This window comes from Myiozetetes cayanensis, unplaced genomic scaffold (assembly GCF_022539395.1).
Source record: "Myiozetetes cayanensis isolate MyiCay16 unplaced genomic scaffold, myiCay2020 scf7, whole genome shotgun sequence".
Lineage (NCBI taxonomy): Eukaryota > Metazoa > Chordata > Aves > Passeriformes > Tyrannidae > Myiozetetes > Myiozetetes cayanensis.
The window spans coordinates 8,926,360-8,949,297 of record NW_026087964.1 but is presented as its reverse complement, the minus strand read 5'-3'; the positions used below and the strand labels follow the sequence as shown (position 1 = coordinate 8,949,297).

Sequence of the window (22,938 nt, the reverse complement as noted above, 5' to 3'; positions counted from 1 at the left end):
CCTTTGAATATTGACATGCAGAACTCCAAAGAGAAAACAAGGGATGAATGGTCTACCTCTAGAAACAAAGTTCCTTTATAACAGAGCTATGTGGGCTTGAAGTTAAACACAGCTTGTCTTCTTTCATCCTCTGAGAGTACTGAAGGCTGGAAAGTAAGATGACAAAGGGGTTCTGTGTATGCACATCTGTGAAATGGACTTACCAAGCATAGGCACCTGTATTAAATACATTTACAGAACTCAACCACGTAAAAAATCCTTCTTATCTGTGGAATCAGGATTTGCCCAAAGTTTTAAAAGTAGTCTCTCTGTAACTCTTGGTGGCAATTTTCCCCTTTCAGCAAATAATGGGTCTGAATTACTTGTCATTTACTGGATATTAGCTTCCAGCTTTACTAAATACTTTCAGGCTTCACTGCTCTCTATTGTCTTCATCTAAGCAGGGGAATGAAACAATGACCTATTTGTTGGACACATGCAGGTTTTGATTTTGTGTTTGTTTTTTTTCAGATCTCTTCATAATGAAAGAGCACCTTGTAAGAAAGCAGCAATTTACAGAACTTCACTGGTAACACTTAAGTGATTTTTTTCTACCTTATGTAGGCTCAGAAACCTAACTTGGCAGTGTATTTCATGCAATCATATACATGATATCTATCCTATAGATCACATGTACCCATGTACATCAAGTTGCTAACATTTAGACCCCATTGCTTTCAGCAGAATCAATTTAGCACTCACTAAATTCAGTAACTTAAAATAGATGAGAGGCTTCCAGGAGGAGCCTCCAGTGTTTCGGTTTGTGCCCATTGCCTCTTGGACACCACTGTGAAGCGTGGCATCTTTTCATCAGATATTTATAAGCATTGGTAAGATCCCCTTCTCTTCTCCAGACTAAATAGCTCCAGCTCTCTCAGCCTCTCCTCATTTGAGAGATGCTCTGGTCCCATCTGTGTGGCCATTCACAGTCTTGTTACCCACCACATTCCCCAGGCCTTATGCTGCAAAGCTGCTTTTCAGCCAGTTGACCCCCAGCCTGTACTGGTTAGTGTGGTTATTCCTTCCCAAGTGCTAGATTTTACTCTTTTGTAACACTTCTGTTTTTAAGCTTTGCTTATTGTTACCATACATTTTTTTAATGCTGGTGTTTTTATAAACATGTCTAGGTACACTGAGATGAATCCTTTAAAACATACAGATGTGTTTCTTTTCAGCATTAAAAGAACCCTGGCATTACAATACCAATTCTTCTCCATCAGTGCTGGACACATATCACATCTTTGGCGTTGGTCTTTATCTCTTCAAAGAGAGAAGAAAATTGTAACTGTGTGAGTAGAAATTTAATTAAAAAATATTAAAGGAAGGATTTTAAAAATTGACATGCTTAAAAAAAAAAAAGAGAATTAAAATGGCAATGCATGTCATTTCTAGATTCCAGGCTTCCTAAGTGGAGATAAGTGTTTTTACAGGTGTTTTTTACAGCTTTGGAATGTTGCTATCAAACCTGCTGTGTAACTTTCTATTCCAATGCTGAATCTATCTGGAAAGTATGATTAGAATGCTTTTGGACATGCATTTAACTATGGACATGCATTTAACTATGTAAAAGGCAAATTAACACTTAAAAAACAGAATGCGTAATTATGCAGGTTTTTTCACTATAGAGAGGAATTTCTAAATGTGAAGATGTATTTGGTGCTTTATCTCAGTATACTGGAAATAGGTTGACTGAACACAGCACTTCATTTTGAGAGGGGAAAAAAAAAAGAAGGTATTAGAAGATGGATAATAACGTTGAGGGGCGTGGATTAAAGAGCATCAGTAGTACAGACCTAGTGAAGCACGCTAATTCAAAAGGCAATAGCTCTTCCTGTATCCTCAGTGGTAATTTGAAACCCTGAAATCCTGTGCCAGAACAGGAACATTCATGCGTGGATGTCTGGCCTGGCCTTGAGAATTTAATATCACAAAAAAAAAAAAAAAATTGTTTAGCATTTGAGGAAATTTTAGAAAGGGCATTCTCTGGTGAATGTTATTCAGGGGAAGACATTTTTTGACAACAATTAAATACATTAATTTCCTAGGAATTACAGTAAAATAATTCCTGTGTCCCACATCAGTAGATATAGAGAACACTCTGTGGATGCAGCATTACTCTTCTGAAGCTGTGCTTCACATGAAAATGCAAGGAGTGTTTCTTCCTCAGTCCTCATAGATGAATGCTGCACAAACAGGACTGTGTGGATGTCTTACCAATGGTTAGCTGGCAAACCATGGGTGTGCAGTGCTGTTTTCATTTCATGTTGCAGAACATCCTCCCCTTATGTCAACCTCAGCTTTAGCATAGGCAGGCATAACTAAATTTAATGGCAAAAGTAGGGCTGTAATGATTTATTTAACTCACAGATCAGTTTCTGCTGTTCTGAACCTCACATTTTTGCTATTGCAAGTCTTATAGCTTCTGTTTTCATGTTGATCTTGACAATTCTGTGTTAATACATTTAAGTCATTAATGGATGAAAAATTCTGCTATAGTTATCCAGAATTCACTGATGCTCTGAAGAGGTTACCTGATTACTGATGTAACATTTTAATAGAAATAAAGAACTAATACTGTGGTTTTTGCATTTACTGGACTATTTAAGTTTGTAATACTGTAAAGGAATTTTAAGTAGGAGTTAACAATACAAATATTAATAATTTTCTTGGACCATCATCTAGCTCCTCAAGCTAAGCACTTTTATTCAGTTTTAGAAATCAACATTTTGAACTGGAAACAAATGTTGTGGCTCTTGAGTTCCTTAGAAATTCTTTTAGAGAGTCTGAAAATTCAGACATTATTCTTGTGCTCTTTCAGTTTCAACTGTAAACACTGAATGAAGCTAAGTAATTTTTCTGTGATGACTCTTCCCTTTTATTATTAACAATCATGTTTAAGATTTTAACAAAAGCTTTTAATAACTTTTAAGCCTTCTGAGAGCCTTCCTGTGAGTTCATGCTGGGCTGTTCAGAACAAGGAGAAAAAAATCTTAGGATCATTTAAAAGACTTCATATGTCTACCATGTCTGTTTAAAGTATCAGAAACCTTTTCTCAGGCTGATTGCTTTTTCAAAGCCCAGTTCTTCAGAACTATGAGCTCAGATAGCGTATGTCCATCAAGGTGACTTCTTTTTCATGCTTTCATAACTGGACCCAAGGTGCAGTCTATAGTGAATCAGCTATGATTTACCTCACCAACTCAACAGCTTGCTTTCTTCTGGGGCAATTAAATTGGCAAGCAGTTAATAAATCATGTCCTAATCATAAAGGATTTTTTTTAACTAAAAAATGGCTAGAAACTGTCTTCTGAAACAATGGAACAGAGATACCTTTCTTACCTATTGTCTTTCCTTCTTCTGTTTTAGGAAAGTCTACCCAGCTTCCTGCCAATTCTTCCTGTGGGCTTCTCTTGCTGGACTTCTCAGCCCACCAAATAGTGCTTGAACTTATTTTGATCAAGAAGTACCATTTCTGGAGAAATAAATTTTAAAAATATTCATAACTCTTTCGTATGGTTGTCACTTCAGCATTCTTCCCCTCCCCCCAAATGTTAGTTTTCTATGCATTTTGATTTGAAATGAACAACAAAATGCTGTACAAGAAAATTCTTCGAAGAGAGAAAATATTGCAAGACTTTGGGAAAGAGATAAATACTGCCATACATCTACAAAACCTTCTGGAACCTGAGAGGTGGCATATTGAGGATGGCAGTGCACCCTTGCTGTGTTCATTGCTGTGCATACTGGGAGTCAGTCTGACATGTGACTGGCTAAGAATCTACGTGAATGCTACATGTCCTGGCCTTCTCAAGATGTTGAAGTTTTTCCAGTATTAATGTGTTAATCTGTCTTAAGTAAGGGCTGTGTAAAGAAAACAAAAATTCAGCAATAATTTCAGACAAAGAGTCTTGTAAACAAACACTGTGAACAAATGAACGTCTGGCAGATTTCAGCCTGCAGGCTCAAAGAACAGCTTAACAGTTGGGAGCTGGAAAAAAAAAAAAAAAGAGTAATTTTACAAACAGCCATTTTTAGCTGGTTAAAAGGTGGCAATTATATAAAAGAACTGCACCTGTGACTCCCACAGGTGACCCACGCTGGAGCAGCCTGTTCCTGAAGAATTGCACTCCATGGGAAGGACCCATGCAGGAGCAGGGGAAGAGTGTGAGGAGTCCTACCCCTGAGGAGGAAGGAGCAGCAGAGACAACAGTAAGATAAACTGACTACAGTCTTCAAATAATGGTTTAGACTTGTGTTGTTTAAAGTGAACTGAGAAAGAAAGGAAAATGTAACTCAGATTATCTTTCAAGAGAAACTCTTGCAGCTGTACCTATTTATGTTCAAAGAGGTCTAAAACTTCATATTAAATGAAATTTTTCAGATTTATGGGTGCTTTATAATATACCAAGATAAAACCAGCAGTCATGTTTCATAAGCTGTTACCTCAGGGCAATACCTTGTACATTTACCTTGCATTTTCCTTAATCTGAACCAAATGCAATATCCCTATTTCAATCAATGCTATCTGATATTCTATATAACTACAGTACAAAAATAATGCCTATGCTGATAACAACTTTTCCTACATGATATTTTTATGCCAAGTGTAAGCATTTGGGGCAAAAAGTGCACTCCATGTGATCACAGAAGTTGCAATAGGTTGGCAAATTGAGAATGTACACGAAAGGATTCTGGTTTCTTAGCTTACAGTGAAATGGTTTGGAAATATTTATGAAATTTTATGCATGTACATACCTCTACACGAGGGAGCAGGAAAAAGTATTTTACTTGCATAGGATTTGTAGAAATTATTAAATGATGGTTATATTGCTCTATATAGAGTTCTATATAGAGTTCTGCTGTCTGAAACATACAAAAGGAGTGCCTGTGAAGTGCACGAGATGACCTCAGTTCTAAAAAACAACAGTAGGTTGAACTGTATGAACAGAAACAGGCATTTGTCCTAAACAATTTCCTCTGTGTGAGAAGGTTTGTAGTGTTTGTCTCCACCTCTTTCCTTAGGACTATCTGCTTGACTTATTAGATGATGTCCTCTTTGCTTTTGAAGACCATTTTGGGCACTTACAACTTCTCGCAGTTAGGGAACTCAAGTAAACAACTGAGTACATTGCCTGTTTGTGTCTGACAAGACACTGAAAAGTCAATTACCATGCAACTAGTTTTGAGTTCCCACAATTGCTACATCTTTTGGTTTCTTCAGGCATGCCCTATTTTTCTTCCTGGAAAATTTTCTAGGAGAAATTTGAGGATTTTTCTCACTGGTCAAGGACTTTACGGATGCTGTCAGGCCAGTAATTCTATGTTGGCTTCAATAAATCTGGAAATCCTGAGTACGTGGAACTTGCACTGCTGGCCTAAGCAGATGCACAGCTCTGCAGGTGGGGCACGTCTGTACTGTGTTGTACAAAGATTGCTGACCATGTACAGAGCATCTGAAAAATGAGGGACAGCAAGTCCACCACTTCTGGCAAACAGGAGTCACGCAGTGCACACGTGCAGGTTTTTTCTCTTTCAGAAATACAGGATAGAGATAGAAATACAGGAAAGGGATAGAAATACAAGATGGGAATATAACAGTTGCATGACACAGAAATAGACTTGAACGAAATCTAGAAAGAGCATTTATTTTGTAGCTGTGTGAAGGCGTGAAATTGATCGGTCTAAATTTGAGCTAAAATTATGAGACTTCTGTGAGGTTTAAGCTCCCACTAGTAAATTAGCATTTCACACTCTCTGCTCTCTGCAATTTAATCAAGAGGTAAATATAAACAATTTCAGTTTCTCAGGAACTAATTGGAATGTGTTACCTGTATTTACATTGAAAGAGCTGTTAAGAACCCAACAGTGGCTATTGCCCTGCACGCTGCTGTCTGTTCCCAGGTAGAAATGACTTTTGATAAGCGTTTGTACCTTGAGAGTTCAGGAAAGCAATTTTTTATCACCGCATTATAAATCCCAATTTTTTTTTCTTCTAATTAGTACATAACATACATTTATACCATCTAAAATAATAGCAAATGCTTTAAAGAATGAAGACTATTATTGCCACCTAGTGGGAGCCTTGTGTGTACCGTGTACTAATTACAGACTGGAGATGTTGAAATAGCTCAAGCTGACTAGCACCATCCTGTGAGAACACAGTCTAACTGCATCTGGCATCATGAGAACAAATATAAGATTGCATTTTCTGAGACAAAACAGCATTATTAAAGAGCTGCCACTTGTCCTTGCACTCCTTTTAATGTCAGGTAGAGGCACTGCTGAAGTTAGTAAGTTCCAGTGCTTTTGATGTTAATCAACAGGATTGAAGGACTGTCATGCATACATAAAATCTGAACAAACACACACGCCTATATATATATACATGAAATATATAGTAGAAAAATTGTATGAAAAAGGTCTTTGGAAGACAGGACTCTAATGAACAGGTTTAAATTTGCATTTTAAATTGACTTATCACTTTATTATTTTATGTAATTGACAATGAATAATGTGAAATTTACAGATACTAATTCCGAAATTCTCCATTTAATAATACTTTAATATTTCATTTTCTTTTCACATTTCTGTCAATGTGTTTGCATGAAAAGCTTTGACATAAATGGTCAGAAGAAACTCACAGCCACTATCACCCCATTTATGTGTAAGTACATTTATATATAAGTACTTTCTTAGGACAGACTCAGCTGGATTTTGGGGGAAAATGTCATGTTTTCAGTGTTCTGAAGATTTAATGGGCAATTTGCCATTTTATCCTATCAAATATAATGTATTTGAGTTCCAGTGATGTTTCACATTGGCAATAACTGATAGGTGATATAAAGACTTTTTTTGTGTGTAAATGTGTCTTGTTGTATATAGTTCAATTTTTTTCTGTATTTAATTGTGTCCCCTGTGCTGGACTCTGCTGGTGCCCTCTTCTTTTAACAGGTGGGAATAAAACAGTGTGATCCATCAGAGGCGCTTGTTCTTTTCATCATGCTGTAGTCATTGATTTGGGGAGAAAAAAAATTTTTGGAAAAAAGGCCCAAGCCTTTAGTTCTTGTGTCCATTGTGTGTTGGATGGGGAAAAGGAGAAAGGCACTGCCTGGAGTGGGAGTGATGTGGGGAGGAGAGGGTGCAGTTCTGCTCTGGGTTGCAGCAGTGGGGTGATGCAGAGGTGGGCTCATGAGTGGGGGGAGCCCAGGAGCCAGTGCCAGAGGGGCACTGGAAAGGACAGGAGCGTGTTGGGCCATCTCCCTGCTGTTAAGCTGTAGACAGAGCTCCCACTGGCTGTTGTGGGCAGATGTGTTCAGTTGTGAAGCAGTGTGGCCATCCCTCCAACCTGTTGAGATCCTTCTAAAGGGCTGCACAGCATTCTGGGTTATCAGCCACTCCTCCCAGATGTGTGTCCTCAGCAGACTTGCTGAGGAGTTATTTGCCCCTTCATCCAAGTCACTGATGAATAAGTTAAACAATACTAGACTCAGTATGGACCCTTGAGGGACACCACTACTGATAGGTCTCCAACAGACTGTCCCACTGATCACAACACTCTGAGACCTGTCATTCAGGAATTTACCTGTCTATAAGCAATTTATCCAGCACGTCCACCAGAATCATTTGCGTATGTAAATGCATTACATCAGAGGTATACTTGAAATCTTATCAATTTGATTGATGTTAGAACATGTGTTTTAGGATGGATCTGAACAGCTGTGGAGAGAGCAATGAGGTCACCCCTCAGTCTCCTTTGCTCTAAATGACACAGACCCAGTGTCCTCAGCTGCTCCTCACTGCACGTGCCTTCCAGCCCTTTCACCGACTTTGCTGCCTTCCTCTGGCTGCACTCAGGGACCTTCCCTTCCTTCTTCACTTGTGGACCTGAACAGGTCCCTTGTGAGCAAATGCAGTTTTCTGAATTATGTTGGTGTTAATTAAGCTCATTAAGTGCATATGTTTTCTACAGGTCCTTGCTTACAGCAGACTTCCTGCATCTTCCTGTTGTATTGTTCTTCCTCCCTACTCCCTCTGCCGTAGCTCTGGCTATGCTGGGAAGCAGTTTTACTTTCTGGAAAGAAAAAGGTACCCTGTTTTGCCATATTTCAAAATGAGTGGGACCAGTGCTCTTGAATATCAGTGACCTAGAGAGTGGGATCGAATGCACCCTCAGCAAGTTTGCAGATGATGCCAACCCGAGCAGGGCTGTTGACATAACGGAAGGAGGGGATGCCATCCAGAGGGACCTGGACAACATCAAAAAGTGGGCCCATGGGAATCTCATGATTTCAACAATCCAAGTGCAAGGTGCTGCACAAGCATCAAGGCAATCCCAGACATGAGTCCAGACTGGGAGAAGAATTCATTGAGGGAAGCCCTTCAGAGAAGGACTTGGAGATTCTGATGGACCAAAACCTGGACATGCCCCAGCAGTATGCACTTGCATCCCAGAAGGCCAACTGCATCCTGGACTGCATCAAAAGAGGCACAGCCAGCAGTTCAAGGAATTCTTAACAAAAAAATGGAGAGAAACATTTTATGTTGGCCAGTAATGATAGGACAAGGGGGAAACATTTTAAACTAAAGAGGGGAGATTTAGGTTAGATATTAGGAAGAAGTTCTTTACTCAGAGGTTGGTGAGGCACTGAACGAGTTGCCCAGAGAAGTTGTGGATGTCACATCTCTGGAAGATTTCCAGGGCCAGTCTGGATGGGGCTCTGGGCAATCTGATGTAGTGGGTGGCATCTGTGCCCATGGCAGGGGCGTTGAAACTAGATGATCTTTAAGGTCCCTTCCAAGCCAGGGCATTCTATGATTCTAAGATTCTATCAGTTTGCAAAGAGAATTCACCTTACCTGGACATGGAATGCTACAGAACAGTTACCATGGCAAGTCCTGCTTCCTGACTTCCCTAAAGCCACGATATGACAGAATTTGATCTGACATGACTAATAGCATATATTTCTTGTCAGAAATTAAATTTTCAATGTGACAGTTTTGTAGATTTTTAAAACCTTAATTAAATTCTGCACAATCTCTATTACAAAATTCTTTTACATTAAACATGCCTGAAACTGACATGTATCAAGGCAGAAATTTATACATAATGTTTTGTGATTGGAGAACAACATGTCTATGTTTGCTGCTGTGTAGCAGATTGAATCCTGGAAAGGACAGAATGTAGTTTATAGGAAAAAAAATTGTAGTGTCTTTTGCAAATTATTGACACTTTGTATTTCAAGCCATGTGAACTTGTCTGAAAAAGGAATGGTCATTTCTATTTGTCCAAGGTGAGCCTGAGATTACTTCCTGCTGAAATGTGAGAAGGTGCTTATAGCTTCAACTTTTAGTAGTCAGGAATTGAATTAGCTAATTCCAGAGATAAATTCTCTTTAACTATCAAATCGCAATTTAACACTGCCAACTGTCAGGAATATTTCTTGCTAACTTACTTTCTATAATTATCTGCTTCACTTTCTTCTTCTGCAATTTTGGAGAAACCAAAAAGAAACATCTTTGCTTTAGAGCCTCCCCCCCCCACCCCTCCAATTCATTCAATTCATTCAAATTGTTCTGCAGAAGAAGAGAGGGAAATGGTCACTCCAATATACTTGGTTGAAGAAAATGTATGTAATATAATGAGGTTAATTCATAACTATACTGGGGTCAGGGTTTGCAGAATATGTACATTTTACAGCAATTCTTGCAGAAATTCATGCATCACTGCCTTTTGATTTGTATCTCTAATACAAGGTCGAGTGGAAGGCTTCAGAAAGTAAAAGCAATCTCTTGCACTTGGGAGCCTGAAAATTACCTCAGCTATGCATGGAGGTTTTGGTAAAGAAAAATCCGACCAAAAGTACACAGAAATGAAAGATCTTTAAATTCTTTATTTGGTATAGGTGAGGGAATGTTTTTAGCTTCGTGGTTTCCTGGTTCACTTTTTGCATGCTTTAAGCATTGTGTCGTGCAGTCAAACAGATGGCACACATATGTGTCCCCTTAACCAGGTATCAGTATGAACACACACTAAGTTCTTCATGCACCACCTTGAATTGCTCTGAATTGTCTCATCCATTCACACTAGAGGTCACTGTGAGCAAAAGATGAAGCTCGACTTGCAAAGGCAAGAACACTGATGGATCAATTTACAGATGGAATTTGTGGCATACTTTCTAATTTGAAAGGTTGATGCAAATCCATCTGTGTTAAATATGATGCTTGAGGGAGACCACGGTACTTCTTAATGCAACCTCATTTACGACAAACTCTTTACAAAACTCTAGATTAAGAAGTTATTCCTATCAAGATCTCTGGCAACAAACTGATTCTAGAGAAGAGTTCCAGATTTGCTGATACTTGTTGCTGGGTTTTTGTGTATAAACATTAAGATACTATTCCTTCCCTCTAGAGAAACTGTCCATTTTCTCTTGACTGTAGCAGAACAGGTACAAGTACAATTTGATTCAGGTGTTGCTTCCACAGTTGAAAGAGCCAAGTCCCATCGTATTTAGATTAGCAATAAAAGCACTAGCTGTCTCAGAGTGAAGCTGTGAATAGAACAAATCTAGAGCATCCACAGGATGCTCTTCCAAAGGAAGTGGAAGAAGAGTTTCTTGTTCCAGGCAATACATTCAGCCCAGTGCTTTCCTCCTGACGCTGTGTCAGACCTTCACAGACTTACTTATCACTTGAGGGAATACGGCTGTACCTATGCCTGTTTTTAAAAAACTCCCCTTTCACAGTTCATGTCCATGATTAGAAAAAATGGTTGAGCAATAAGTGCAAAACTGAAGATCTGATGTCATGTAAGTCACCTATAGCTTCCTATAGCACAGGTGTTCATGAAAAGGAAAATGTTGACCCTGTTCTCATAGCTGAGGGAGCTAATGGGAGAATGATAACAATGCTTTTTATATAAAGCAGTGATGATGAACAATACTTTTGTGCTGCCACACAAAAAGCATTTGGCACAGGGACAGTGGAATAAAGAGAAGTTAAAAGAGCAGGACAGGGAATGATGCTCACATTACCCTATACACCTTAGCACATGAAAACAGGTACTTATGCAAAAGCTGCTCCAACCCTGAGGTGACAGAGGCATATTTAATGCGCAGATCTGGGAAGAAGAGTCTTCATCACCATCTTCACAAAACTCAGTTCCTATTTTTACTTGCTTTTTGTGCATCCCAAATGACACTAACATCTTAGTTGCTCACATCACACTGTTGATTCTCCAGATTCTATGTCCCTTGTTTCAGCATGCTTATGTATTGTGCTCTTTCTGACAGAAAATACCTCTCACTTTAGATTACACATTGCCTTAAAACATATAAAATAAAATAAAAAAAGTCTGTTTTCAGCTTGGCCCTTAGTCTAATGAAACAATAGTACCCAGCTGCTCATGAAGGATGTTGTAGCTTTTATTGCACTAATATTATGGTGATGTAATGCTTCCATCAATTAAATTATACTGTTAAAAGTGGGTGTAACAGAGTAAACAACAAAACCTATTATTTTGAAATAACAGCTTTTGTCCTAATTAGTAAGGTGTGGCAAAAAAAAAAAAAAGACATGATCTTTGAGACAGCTTTTAGTACAGGTTACTTAGCATCACTCAGATATTTTCATTTTCATAATGTACTTCCTTTCATAACTACCGAGGATGCACGTGGCATTTCTCTACGAATTTTCCAGGTCTTCTTTCTCTTACAAAAGCACTACTGACAAGATTTCTGCTGGGATTAACGTATTCCATAAATGTCCAGAGTAACCAAATCTGTTTCTGAGTGTACTAAAGAAATGGACTCTTATTCAGAGGTGTTGTGACTGACAAACATAAGGAGCTGAAGGCTATTTATTGGAATGAATCATACTTCACGCAGGTCTGTTTTCTTGGACGATCACTGCTTTCTATCTTCATTTAAGAACAGTTTGATTAAATAGTTTTTCCTCTGGAGTGATGAGAAACTACTTGTATGCCAGCAAGGCTATAAGTGTGATTGAATTTCAGTAATATGATAGGTAAATCAGTTTTAATTGCTTGATTTAAGAACAAAATGTTTTATTTAAATAAATATTGCTTAGCATGAGCCTTTGCTGTTACAAATTAAAAGACACTTTCCTTAAATATTTCAATACTAAACATGTGCCTAGATGCTGAAATACAAACTTCACAGCAGAATGTGAAAATGTCAGTTTATATTACATGCAGTTTAACGGAGGCAACATATGAGTTGATCAGATCATCAGATATCCCAAGGATATTACCAGAACTAATTGATGATTATACAGAAAAGCAGTTAATTTCAGCCTACAGCTCAGTACTGCATCTCAGATGTTCACACAGTCATTTCTACTGCATTTCATCATCTCTTGAGTAGACAATGTTTACAGAAATCAGCCATAATCAAACATCACTCTGTAAACCTTCAAAATACTTGTGAAAGTTTTATTGATTTTGTAATACAAAAAGAAACTGGCTAACTGCAACCTTTTTTATTTTGTTCTTGTTGCAATGGTGTTTTTTTTTTTTTTAATCTGGTCTGACAAGGAACCTCATACAGTTAAGCAAGTGTCCAGTTCTGGACTCCCCAGTACGTGAGACATGGACATACTGAGTCAGTGCAACAGAGGACCTCTAAAATGATGAAGGAGCTGGAGCCAGTTCTGGACTCCCCAGTACGTGAGACATGGACATACTGAGTCAGTCCAACAGAGGACCTCTAAAATGATGAAGGAGCTGGAGGATCTCTCCTATGAGGAAAGGGTGAAAGAGCTGGGACTGTTCAACCTGGAGAGAAGGCACAGGGCTATCTATCAATGTACATACACACCTGAGGGGAGAATGCAAAAGGGATGGAACCAGGATCTTTCTAGTGGTGCCCAGTGACAGGACCAGAGGCAACAGGCACAAAGTGGAACACAGAGGGTTCCCTCTAAACATTAGGAAATGCTTTTTTTTTTTCTGGGAGGGTGACTGAACACTGGCACAGGTTGTCCAGGGAGGTGATGGAGTCTCCATCCTTAGAGATACTCCAAGAGCCATGTGGACACAGTCCCAGGCAACCAGCTGGTCCTGCATGAGCAAGGGGGAACAGCAGCTGACCTCAGGAGGTACCTTCCAACCTCAACCATTCTACTGATTCTATGAGTCATGTCTGAAAATTAAAAAGGTGCTGTGCCAAGTTATTACAGTACTCCCATGTTTCTTCTCAGTAGTCACAACAATTTACAACTGTGATAATACCAAATGGAAACTCATCATTTGTGATAAAATAAAGCCAAAGTGAAACCAGCAGAGTTGATAATGGAAGCTGTCATCATGTCTGAGTTTTATTTACTCTCAGTAACATTATCTGTATTTATATAACATGTACATAAGTATATAAGGTGTATGTGACAATTCATTTACTGCAAAGGTTTAAGCTGGCCTTAAGTAAGGACCTGATCAAATTCAGCAGTGGTACTGTGTGTTTTCAATGCAGGATCACATAGAATGTATTTTACATAAGAATGTATTTTACATCAACTTGCTTTACATTAAGCAGGTTAGTAGTCAGTGTGGCAGTTTCACCCTTCAACTGAGCTCCTCTGGAATGACTTATGCCATATGTGACTGTGCCTTGAGTTGGAAAGCTGTGGGCAAAAGCAGCAGAGGAGGCTTTATTTTACACTTCCTTATTACTTTTCCAGCTACCACCTTCATTTCCACCTGTTCCCAAAGCATGTTACATCCGTTAAGTACACCCACTAAATATCAAATCAATTGTATAAAATAATATCTTGAAGGAAACATGAATAGAAGGGGAAGCAGATTGCAGCAGTAGTTTGTCATATCAGAGTTAAGTCATGCTGTCAGTCTTTAGTACCAACAGATAACACAAGGCATGTTCCTAATGAAACGATATTACACTCAGACTGCAAATGATCTTCCTAAATGTGGGGTTGTTTTCCAAATTTTAGTTTAATTTGAAGTAAACTCACGCATCATGTTTGTTTAAACTCATTTTAGGTAAAAATGAGAATTTTCTTATGACTTCCAAGACAATGAAATAATGAGGACACTGGGAGGGGGGCACATTTTTATTTGAGGATTAAAAAAAAAAAACCCAACATGCAGTGACACCAAGAAGTAGCACCTGACATTTAAACAACTGAAACACATCATAGCTCCTCATGATCTGCTGCAAACTTGGAACTTAGGAAAATCAACAGAGTAACTTACATGAATGACTGAAGTTTAATCTCCTATTTTGAATTTATAGGTTGATTGTGGTTTTTTTTTAATTAGAAGGTATTCAAAGTACCATGTAGAGACCCTGACTTAATTTAAGTAGCTCGAAAGTAAAAAGCAATTTATTATTTCCAAAAAGTAGTACGATTACTATCAATACAACATCAACACTTACAGGTAAGCTCAGAGCTTGCTCCCAGCCCAAGGAGTATGTGGCAGAAGTGCTGGTGCATGTAGTAGTAACTTAAGAGGAATTAGTTATTCGGTTATGGTCCTTTCCCTCCTTCCCTTCGCTCCCGCTGCTCTCCATGGAGGAACAACGCCTTAGGGGGAAGCTCCGCTTCACCCCACGCGGGTGCCGGGCACCAGCCCCCGCCGCTCCCCGCTCGCCCACACGGACCCTCCGGAGCAGGGCTGGACCCGCACCCCGGACCGCTCCAGCTGCCGCCGCCGCACCAGGCGCTCGGCACCGGCCCCGCTTCCCAGCGCTGCCATTTTGGAGCTGCCCCAGCCCGCCCCGGCCGCCTTCGGGACACCCCCTCGTTCCCCAGGGGGGACGAATGTAGGTCCCCGTCCCTTTGCCGTTGCCGCTGCCCGGGAGAGCCCGCATAGAGACTCACCATAGCCTGTCGCCCCACCCGCCCTACCATCCACTGCGCCGCGGACTCCGCCTGTTCCTCCTCCCACCAGCCCCGCCCGGCCCCGGCGGGCCCTCCCCGGAGCCCTCCCCGAGCGCGGCGGGCGCTGAGTGGCAGCCGCACCGCCCCCTCGCACGGCGCGGCGGGAGGGGAGGGGGCCGCGGCCGAGGCCGAGGGGCGGGCCGGGGCCGCCCCCGAGGGCTGTGGGCTCCCGGCGGAGCCCTAGTCCGTGCCCGGCCGTCTCCAGAGGCGCAGGGGATCGTCGGGGGAGTCTGCTCTGCTGACTTCGCCCTGCCGGGTTCGGTGAGCGTCTGGGGCGGGACCCCGCGCAGGACGGCCCGAGCTGCCGAGCCCCTGCCCGGCCTTCCGGGGCGGCAGCGCCGCCCGGGCACTCCCGGAGCTGGCGGGGAGCTAGGCCGAGCGAACTCGGGCCGTCCCCGGCGGGCGCGGAGTCACCGCCGGCAGCAGCACGGGAGGTCCCGGGCGGCCCCCCCGGCTCCCCCTGCAGCGCCCGCGGGCTTGCGGACAAACCCGGGCTCCCCAGAGACTTGCCCTGCCTCCCATTCCCAGACTTTTATAGGAAATTCTCAAATCACATCTTAAGGGCTGGCATCTGCTGGCGCGGGAGGGGAGGTTGGTGGTGCCCTTTGTAGGATAAGCGCGGCGTGGCTGCTGGGACGGGAGTGTTTTTGCGGGCTGGCCGGCGCCGAGGGGAGCTCCTGCTCCCCTCCCAGGGCCGGAGAATTGCCGGAGCCGCCCGGTGCCTGTTCGGGAAGGGGCTGGAGCCGGAACCGGACCCGCCCGTGCCGCGCATCCCCCGCGCTGCGGCCGCGGCCTGGCTGCGCTGGCTGTCCCTCTGACAAAGCGCTAAGGTCAAGTTTAAAACTGGAGGCAAAGTAACTTTTGTCATTGTATAATGGTTAAAAATACCCTTGCTCGTTTACTGGGAAGGTATTTTAATCTCTGTGTTTTCCGAGGACTGTTTGAAGGTTGAACTGAACTGTCTTCGTTTATTTATAACTTGATGTAGAAACATAATACAGAAATGCATTTACTTGTATCAGTGAAATATATTCTGATTTAGGGAAGCTTAATTTTGGCAACCAAGTTGTCAAATTACAAAGAATATGTTTTGCGGTGGTAATATTGCTGGTACTTTTAGCATCCCGTCGTGATTTTAGTGTTCTTTAAGTGGAAAAAGTTGTTGGCTGAGTTATGTAGTATCTTTGGTTTTGGCTATACTACTTAGGTCTTTACAGGGACATCTTCAGGTCAGCACTGTGAATTAATTCTGTATTTATTCGGAATTAAAAACTATAGTTTGTGAACACATACCTTCTATAATGCTCCTTAAAAATTGCTTGACTTCAGAGAAGTTGCTCTTAAGCAGAGTTACTGTATGTTACACTATGGTAGTATATGCATATCTTGCTACTTCTGTCTTGTAAAAGCTAAACTTTCAGTGAGGACTTTTATTAAAGTTTACTTATTTAAGGAACTTTTTAGTAATGAACAGAGATCCCCTCATTCTTTAGGAGAGGGCTTATAGTTAAAAGGCCTTCTCCTGTAAGGAGCCGTAAAGCCTTTTCCTCCCTGCATTAGTGTGGCATGTAAATACAATTTTTTTAAAAACACGGATATAGTAGCAAATAAAGTAAGCTTATTTTGGTCCATGTGTATTTCAATTGGAAATGTCTATAAAGAGCAGCCTTGGTGGTGTCCACCTTCTCTTTTTCCATGCAGAGTTCTACGTCTCCTCCTCCGTTTCTTTCTAATCTGTATTGTCTTTCTCTATCACCTGATGAGGTGATGGCAGTTAACCAGACCTTTCATCTAAAGTGAATTTTTCTATTATTATAGATATGTCCATAAAAAGTTAGGGGCTAGTCTTTATTGCACATGTAAGTAGAATATTAGATTGAAAGAAGTTCTTTATATACAGCATTTACAGCATTGATTAATTAATTTTAGCATTTATTTACATTTGAAAATCAGTTCTTAGTTAGGAGAAAAGGCAGTCCCTATTCTGGCACAACGCTGTATATATGGTCAGTCTCATTCAACAATAGCTGCCCACGTTTGGAATTACTCAGGAATGTATAAATAAATCTTGAAGTTGCCATCGGCCTTCTTGTCCTTTTTTAGGCTTCTTGTTCAAATAATTATACAAATACATTCAGATTTTAAGTTTTTACTTTGGTTTTACCTTGTGGCCCTACTATCTGATAATTAATCATTATTCTCTTCTTTGGCAGCTAAAATGAATTCACCTCCTGGTGCTGCTTCAAGTCCCTCTCACCCCCAGCAGCATCTTGGAAGGTCCCAGCTAAATGCTGCTCCTGTGGACCACAGGGAGAACACGTCTTCGGAAGATTCTGCAACTACTTCAGTTCCTGGCTATTCCCGTAACAGAGAGAAAACTGAAAAAAATGGTAAGTATGAAAGCAATTTTGATGCTAAACTGGCTTATGTTAAGCATTGGGAGATTATTTTGTGTGTATGTATTCCAAACTCTGTTTAAAGAGACACTGTAAAGTAGGAATGTAAATTTCTCCGATTTCTTTTAACCTGTTGTTGTGGAAAAGACTTTTCTTCTGCAGCTTACTTTGTGCGCATTTTCAGATTTTCCTGTCGAATTTTGCATATGTGTACAGAGCAAAAGGAAAAAAGTTTGCTTGAAAAATTAGCAGGAAAAATTAAATTTATCATAATGCTATTATAATTGCAATTTAATTTCTTTGGCTAGATCACATGGTAACTATAGCTTTAATATGAATTCTAATGTGAGTGCATAGATCCTACTGTATACTGAGGGAATAATCTGATATATGAAACCAGAATTGAAGTTAACATTAGCTGTCAGATAAGGACTTGTATTTACGATCATCATACACTGTGAAAGGCAGAATGAAGATTTTTTTTTTTCCCCTCACTGTGAAACCATTAAGTTTAAAAGACTGTGGAAACTGATGGGATGAGAGAAATGTCTTGTACGAAATATAAACCAAAAAATATCTGGGTCCTTTATTCAGTTGCTGAGTTCCAGTTTTAAATTCAGTTTGTAATCTAACACTTGTGCAAGACACTCTGTGTTCAAGGTCTAGAAAAATTACTGCTCTTTAACTTTCTTTAAAATTTGACTTTTGATTGTGAAACTGCTTCTGTGCCTGTCCTTAGACTCACAAATATGAGTCACCCTATTGAAGGTAATAAGGCTGTCCAAGAGTTTAAAATTATTAAATGTGTGAATGTCTATGTGGCACGAATCAGATGCAGCTGAGCTCTGCACATAGTTCAGGCCAATATTGTGGCTGTGTTAGCACATCTATTGTGTGCATCTAATTCAAAATTGACTGTTGGAACCTTCTGGGTTCTACTAAAAGGCACATTTCAGATGGAGGAAATTGGGTTTTCTGGATACCTGAATTTCTAAGATTCCTCAGTGTTCATTAACAATTTTGTCTTCTAGCCCACCTGTAAAAAATTGAGAGATTAGGAGGACTTGACACTTCTAACATTAATTACATAATTACTAATTTAGAATCAGTGCTAACACGTATATTTTCTTTCATTCTTCATTCTCCATTTTCTTAATATGCTTCAACAGGGAAAGAGTAGCAACTATAATATGAATATGGTATAATGTTGTCTTGGACTTAGTTATAATGTGATTTGAAAGAGCAGTACATAGGTTTCTGTTACTGGTGCCCACATTCATACAAGATTCTGAAAATTAATGCAAGCATTTTAGTGGTGTTTTGCACATAGCTTTTGTCTGGTGTTTTTTTTGGGCTAATTTGGAGATTTCCTTATTCTACACAAATACTGGACTTTTAACATCATACTGATTTTTATCCTAGTTCTTTTCACAGGCCTATGTGTTCACTAATGATCTCTACCTATGCAATTTTGTATTAGAGATGCTCTTATTTGTGCCCCTATAAAAGAGGACTCTGAGTATTGATGCACTTCTCCATTTCAGTTGTGACTCATTCCTGATTGCTTTAAATCTCTTGCCATTAAAATATTATTGGTGTCTGTTGCCACTGTCATTACCCTTTCCATCCCTGTCTTAACATATGCAAGTACTTAAAGCAGCAGAATGAGCTACCATTGCCATTGTGTCATGCTGGAGTCTCTAACAACCAAGATTTTAGTGGATTTAGGTGGACATGTCTTCAACAACATGTAATGCAGTATTTTCTTCTGTAATTATTTCAGAGTTATGCAATTTGTCGTAACGCTAGCAGTTTCTAGAATAGAAAACTATTTTAAAAGAAACAAATTAGAGAATTTTTTTTCACCTGCAGCAGCACTGGTCATCAGGACTTAAAAATGGGGATTTTAGTAGGATGTCAGAAAGAAGTGCAAGTAGAAATACAAATTCGCAGAGATGAATGTGCATATAAAAACAAATATGAAAGAAAGTGATATCTCAAACAGAAAATTGGCACTTCGGCAATTTTCAGAATGTGACTGACAGAGAAAGTGTTCTTACAAGAGCCTTTACCAATAAATAACGTTCAAGTTGCTGATAGGTCTAGGGAGAGCAAAGGATTTGGTTTCTTAGCAATGGCATGTTGTGGTTTGATTGTATGAAAGGAAATCTGCACTGGACCAGATGTTCTGAAAAGGGCTCTGCTGATTTCTTTCTTGGAAGATTAAGTCAGTTATTTTGAATAGTCACTATGATCATGACTAACTCTGAGTGACGTAAAGGAGGACAGGAAAGACCAGCACATCAATGTACAGAAAGCCATCTCAATAAATATTATCAAATATGTAGAACACTCCGGTTTAATGATGACTTTAATGTCTTGCACAAAATTATCCAAACTTAAATTTGTGATAGCAGTAATTTAATTTTTAATAAATCAGCTATGATTTCTGTTAGAGATTGTCAGATGTGCAATGTACATCTCAATTATCTTGAAAGGCAGTTTTATCTGGGGCCTATCTACCACATACCCATGTGCCCTTCCCCTGAAGAGGGTTACTGGTATCCTGGGCTGCAGTAGTCAAAGAAATAACCCACATGTGGAGGGAGATCCTTCCCCTCCACTCAGCACTCGTGAGGCCGCACCTGGAGTGCTGGGTCCAGTTCTGGGCTTCCCAGTACAAGAGAGACAGGGATTGAGTCCAACAAAGGGCCAAAAAGACGATCTCACAGGAGAGATCCTGTGAGAGAAAGCTGAGAGGTCTGGGGCTGTTGAGCCTGGAGGAGAGAAGGCTCGGGGGTTCTATCAATGTACATAAATAGGGGTACATAATGTACATAAAAGGGAGGGTGCAAAGAAGATGGACCCAGAATCTTTCCAGTGGTGCCCAGGGACAGGACCAGAGGCACTGGGCACAAACTGAAACACTGGAGGTTCCCTCTGAACATCAGAGGGAACTTTTTTGGGTTTTGAGGGTAACCAAGCACTGGCACCCTCAAAAGGTTGGCTGGGAAGGTCACAGAGCATCCATCCTTAGAGATACTGAAAAGCCACGTGGACACTGTCCTGGGCAACCAGCTGTAGTTGGCCCTGCATGAACAGAGGGGTTGGAATGGGTGACTTCCAGAGGTCCCTTCCAACCTCAACCATTCTACTGATTATTTTAATATTCTTGCCAAAGTATCTGCATTTCTGATCTGTGCATTTTCTTCCAGCCTTTATTTATACCCACTGCATTTCAAGGCCATAGAATCAAAGTGAATGTTAAGTAATTTGTTTCCCAGAAACACCCATCAGCTATTCCTGTAGCATTGTCCATATCTTGCAGCATAATCCAGCAAATTAATGAATGCCCTGGCTCTGATTCAGTAAAGCACTTAAGCAGACACATATCCTCAGCTGCTCAGGTACTTTCTTGGGGTCAAACTCCTATACAACAGGTTTTTTCTTAGCAACCCTTCAGTCCATATTTTGCTAATGTATCATTGGATAGTGTTTATCTTATTCCTCATAGAATTCCTTTAACAAGATAACAGTGCTTTGAGAATTTATTGAGCTAATCAAATCTGAATTTAATGAAAAAAGTATTCCATTGTTAGGATAATTTATAGATAGCTGATTTTGCTGAGTTAAAAAAGAAAAGGAGTGTATTCATATTTCTACCCAAAACTGTTGCATTCTGCCTACATATGTTATTGGGGTTTGTGTATGTGTTAGGAATGGAATGAATATGAATACATCAGCTCTCATGTTTACAAACAAATGAGAAAAAAAAGTTGTTACTCTTTCAAGGATATTCATGGACAGGAAGTTTATTAGTGAGCAAAGCACGTACACTACTAATTAGAGCTCCTGAAATTTTAAAACCACTGAGTCATCAGTATCCATGTAAGCAAACTACAGTAGAGTTCGTGTATAGCAAGGAAGATCAGTGTCTGCTAGTGGAACCATTTCCTCCACTTGTGCACAGAGCAGAGAGGGAAAAAGCACCTTCAGCATGGTGACTTAGCATGTGGGTATCTGTAGTGCTGCTGCTATTAATGTAATCGTTTTTTGAAAGACATGCCTGAATCCACGTTCCAGGTAAGTGGTCTATATTGCTGAGCTAGAAAGTAGATTTATGTGGCCCAGTGGATGTTTTACTTTTGATTCAGATGAAATAAAAGCAGAGTTGAGAAAAACTTCTCACAATACGATGGTGATCGGATACTTGTCTGGGATGTCAGGATTCAAGTAGCTGCTTCAAGCCAGTCACAATGGTAACTTGAACTGGACTGACTCTCACCCCAGGGGAACATTAATTGTGCTGCAGGTTATCTGGAGGAGCTACCATTTCTTGTAATGCTTAAGGACTTCCAAGAATGTAGAGTATCTTTCTTAAAAATTGACTGTCCGCCAGTCAGCAGGTAAAAGAGATAGAGAAACTGGGGGCACTGTGAGGGTGATACTTTTCTATGTGGATACAACAGATTTTATTTGGGTTTTACGTCATTCATGCACATTTGCTAGCCAATAAGGTTGGAGAGGAGGAGTCACAAAGCTAAGTTGCAGTGCTTGAAGAAGCATCTTGTTGGTTAAGGAACTAATTTTGGTTTTGTTTTGCTTATGCAGAGTTCTGCATGTATTTAGGTTATGAGGCTTTTTTAATATCTCTTGGAAGAGAATAATTATTTGAGTGACTTAGGATTTATAAATAGTAAAAAAAAAAGGTCTTCTAAACAATTTGTGGTGCATTATAACAATTTACAGCAGTGCGTCTCCAACACATTGCTAAATGATAGCTAACAAATAGGGAACCTCTCTAATTTACAAATATTTTCAGTGTTACCCTCTTCTACTTCAGGTTACAGATTTCATTTGCTTCAGAACTCTGTTGTAGCACTTCTGTGTCTTCACTTTCTGGCACTTTGCTATTATAGACTAACTCTTGAGGCAAAATGAAATGTTTGTGCAAAGCTTGAAGAAATCTCAGAAAAACCTTTGTTTGTTTGAAGGGGCATATTATGTCTTGAAGTATGAATTACTTAACAATTTCACTGTCAGTTTATTAATGCCCCTTCAAACTTTACCTGTAATTAGTAAGGCTCCTGGAAAGCTCATTTGCCAGGCATTGCTGTGGGGGAGAAAGGATTCTATCCAAACAAAAGTTAATGACTGTATTTTTTGATAAAATTTTTAGACATCATCATAGTTGCTGCAGAACAATGGAAATTGGCTTTTTCAGTCTGCTGCTATTGTTGCCAATAGCATGCTGGTGGTTGTAGCGTATGTAGAAGTAGGATTGGACACACGTTTATTTGAAGAAAGATTCTCCATCTTTGCCTCTTCTACTATTTACAGAAATGGGTTTTTTTCTGCTGATAACAGAGATACTGTTACTGCTAACAATTTTTCGCATTCACACAATGAACCAGATTAAGAAAAGTGCCCTAGCTCAATCATCACCCATTATTTTTCAGGTGCATAGTTTTCTTAATCTGTTTGATAACAAAATGTTTTTTTCTAGCATAATCCTAGGGTGTTGGAAGGATAGAAATGAGCAGTTGAAGGGGAAGAGCTATGCTCAAATTTTTAAAGTATGTGAAGA

General features: G+C 40.0%; 1 protein-coding gene across 1 annotated transcript in view; it reads left to right on the top strand.

The window, feature by feature from the left end:
- Positions 1-15,071: 15,071 nt before the first annotated feature.
- The window catches only part of WFS1 (wolframin ER transmembrane glycoprotein), a 32,983-nt gene continuing 25,116 nt past the window's right edge, over positions 15,072-22,938 (top strand). Inside the window, exons 1-2 of the mRNA XM_050338467.1 lie at positions 15,072-15,216; positions 17,169-17,345. Of these exons, the coding sequence (XP_050194424.1) occupies positions 17,174-17,345 (172 nt within the window). The 5' untranslated portion in view covers positions 15,072-15,216; positions 17,169-17,173. The remainder of the gene's footprint in view (positions 15,217-17,168; positions 17,346-22,938) is intronic.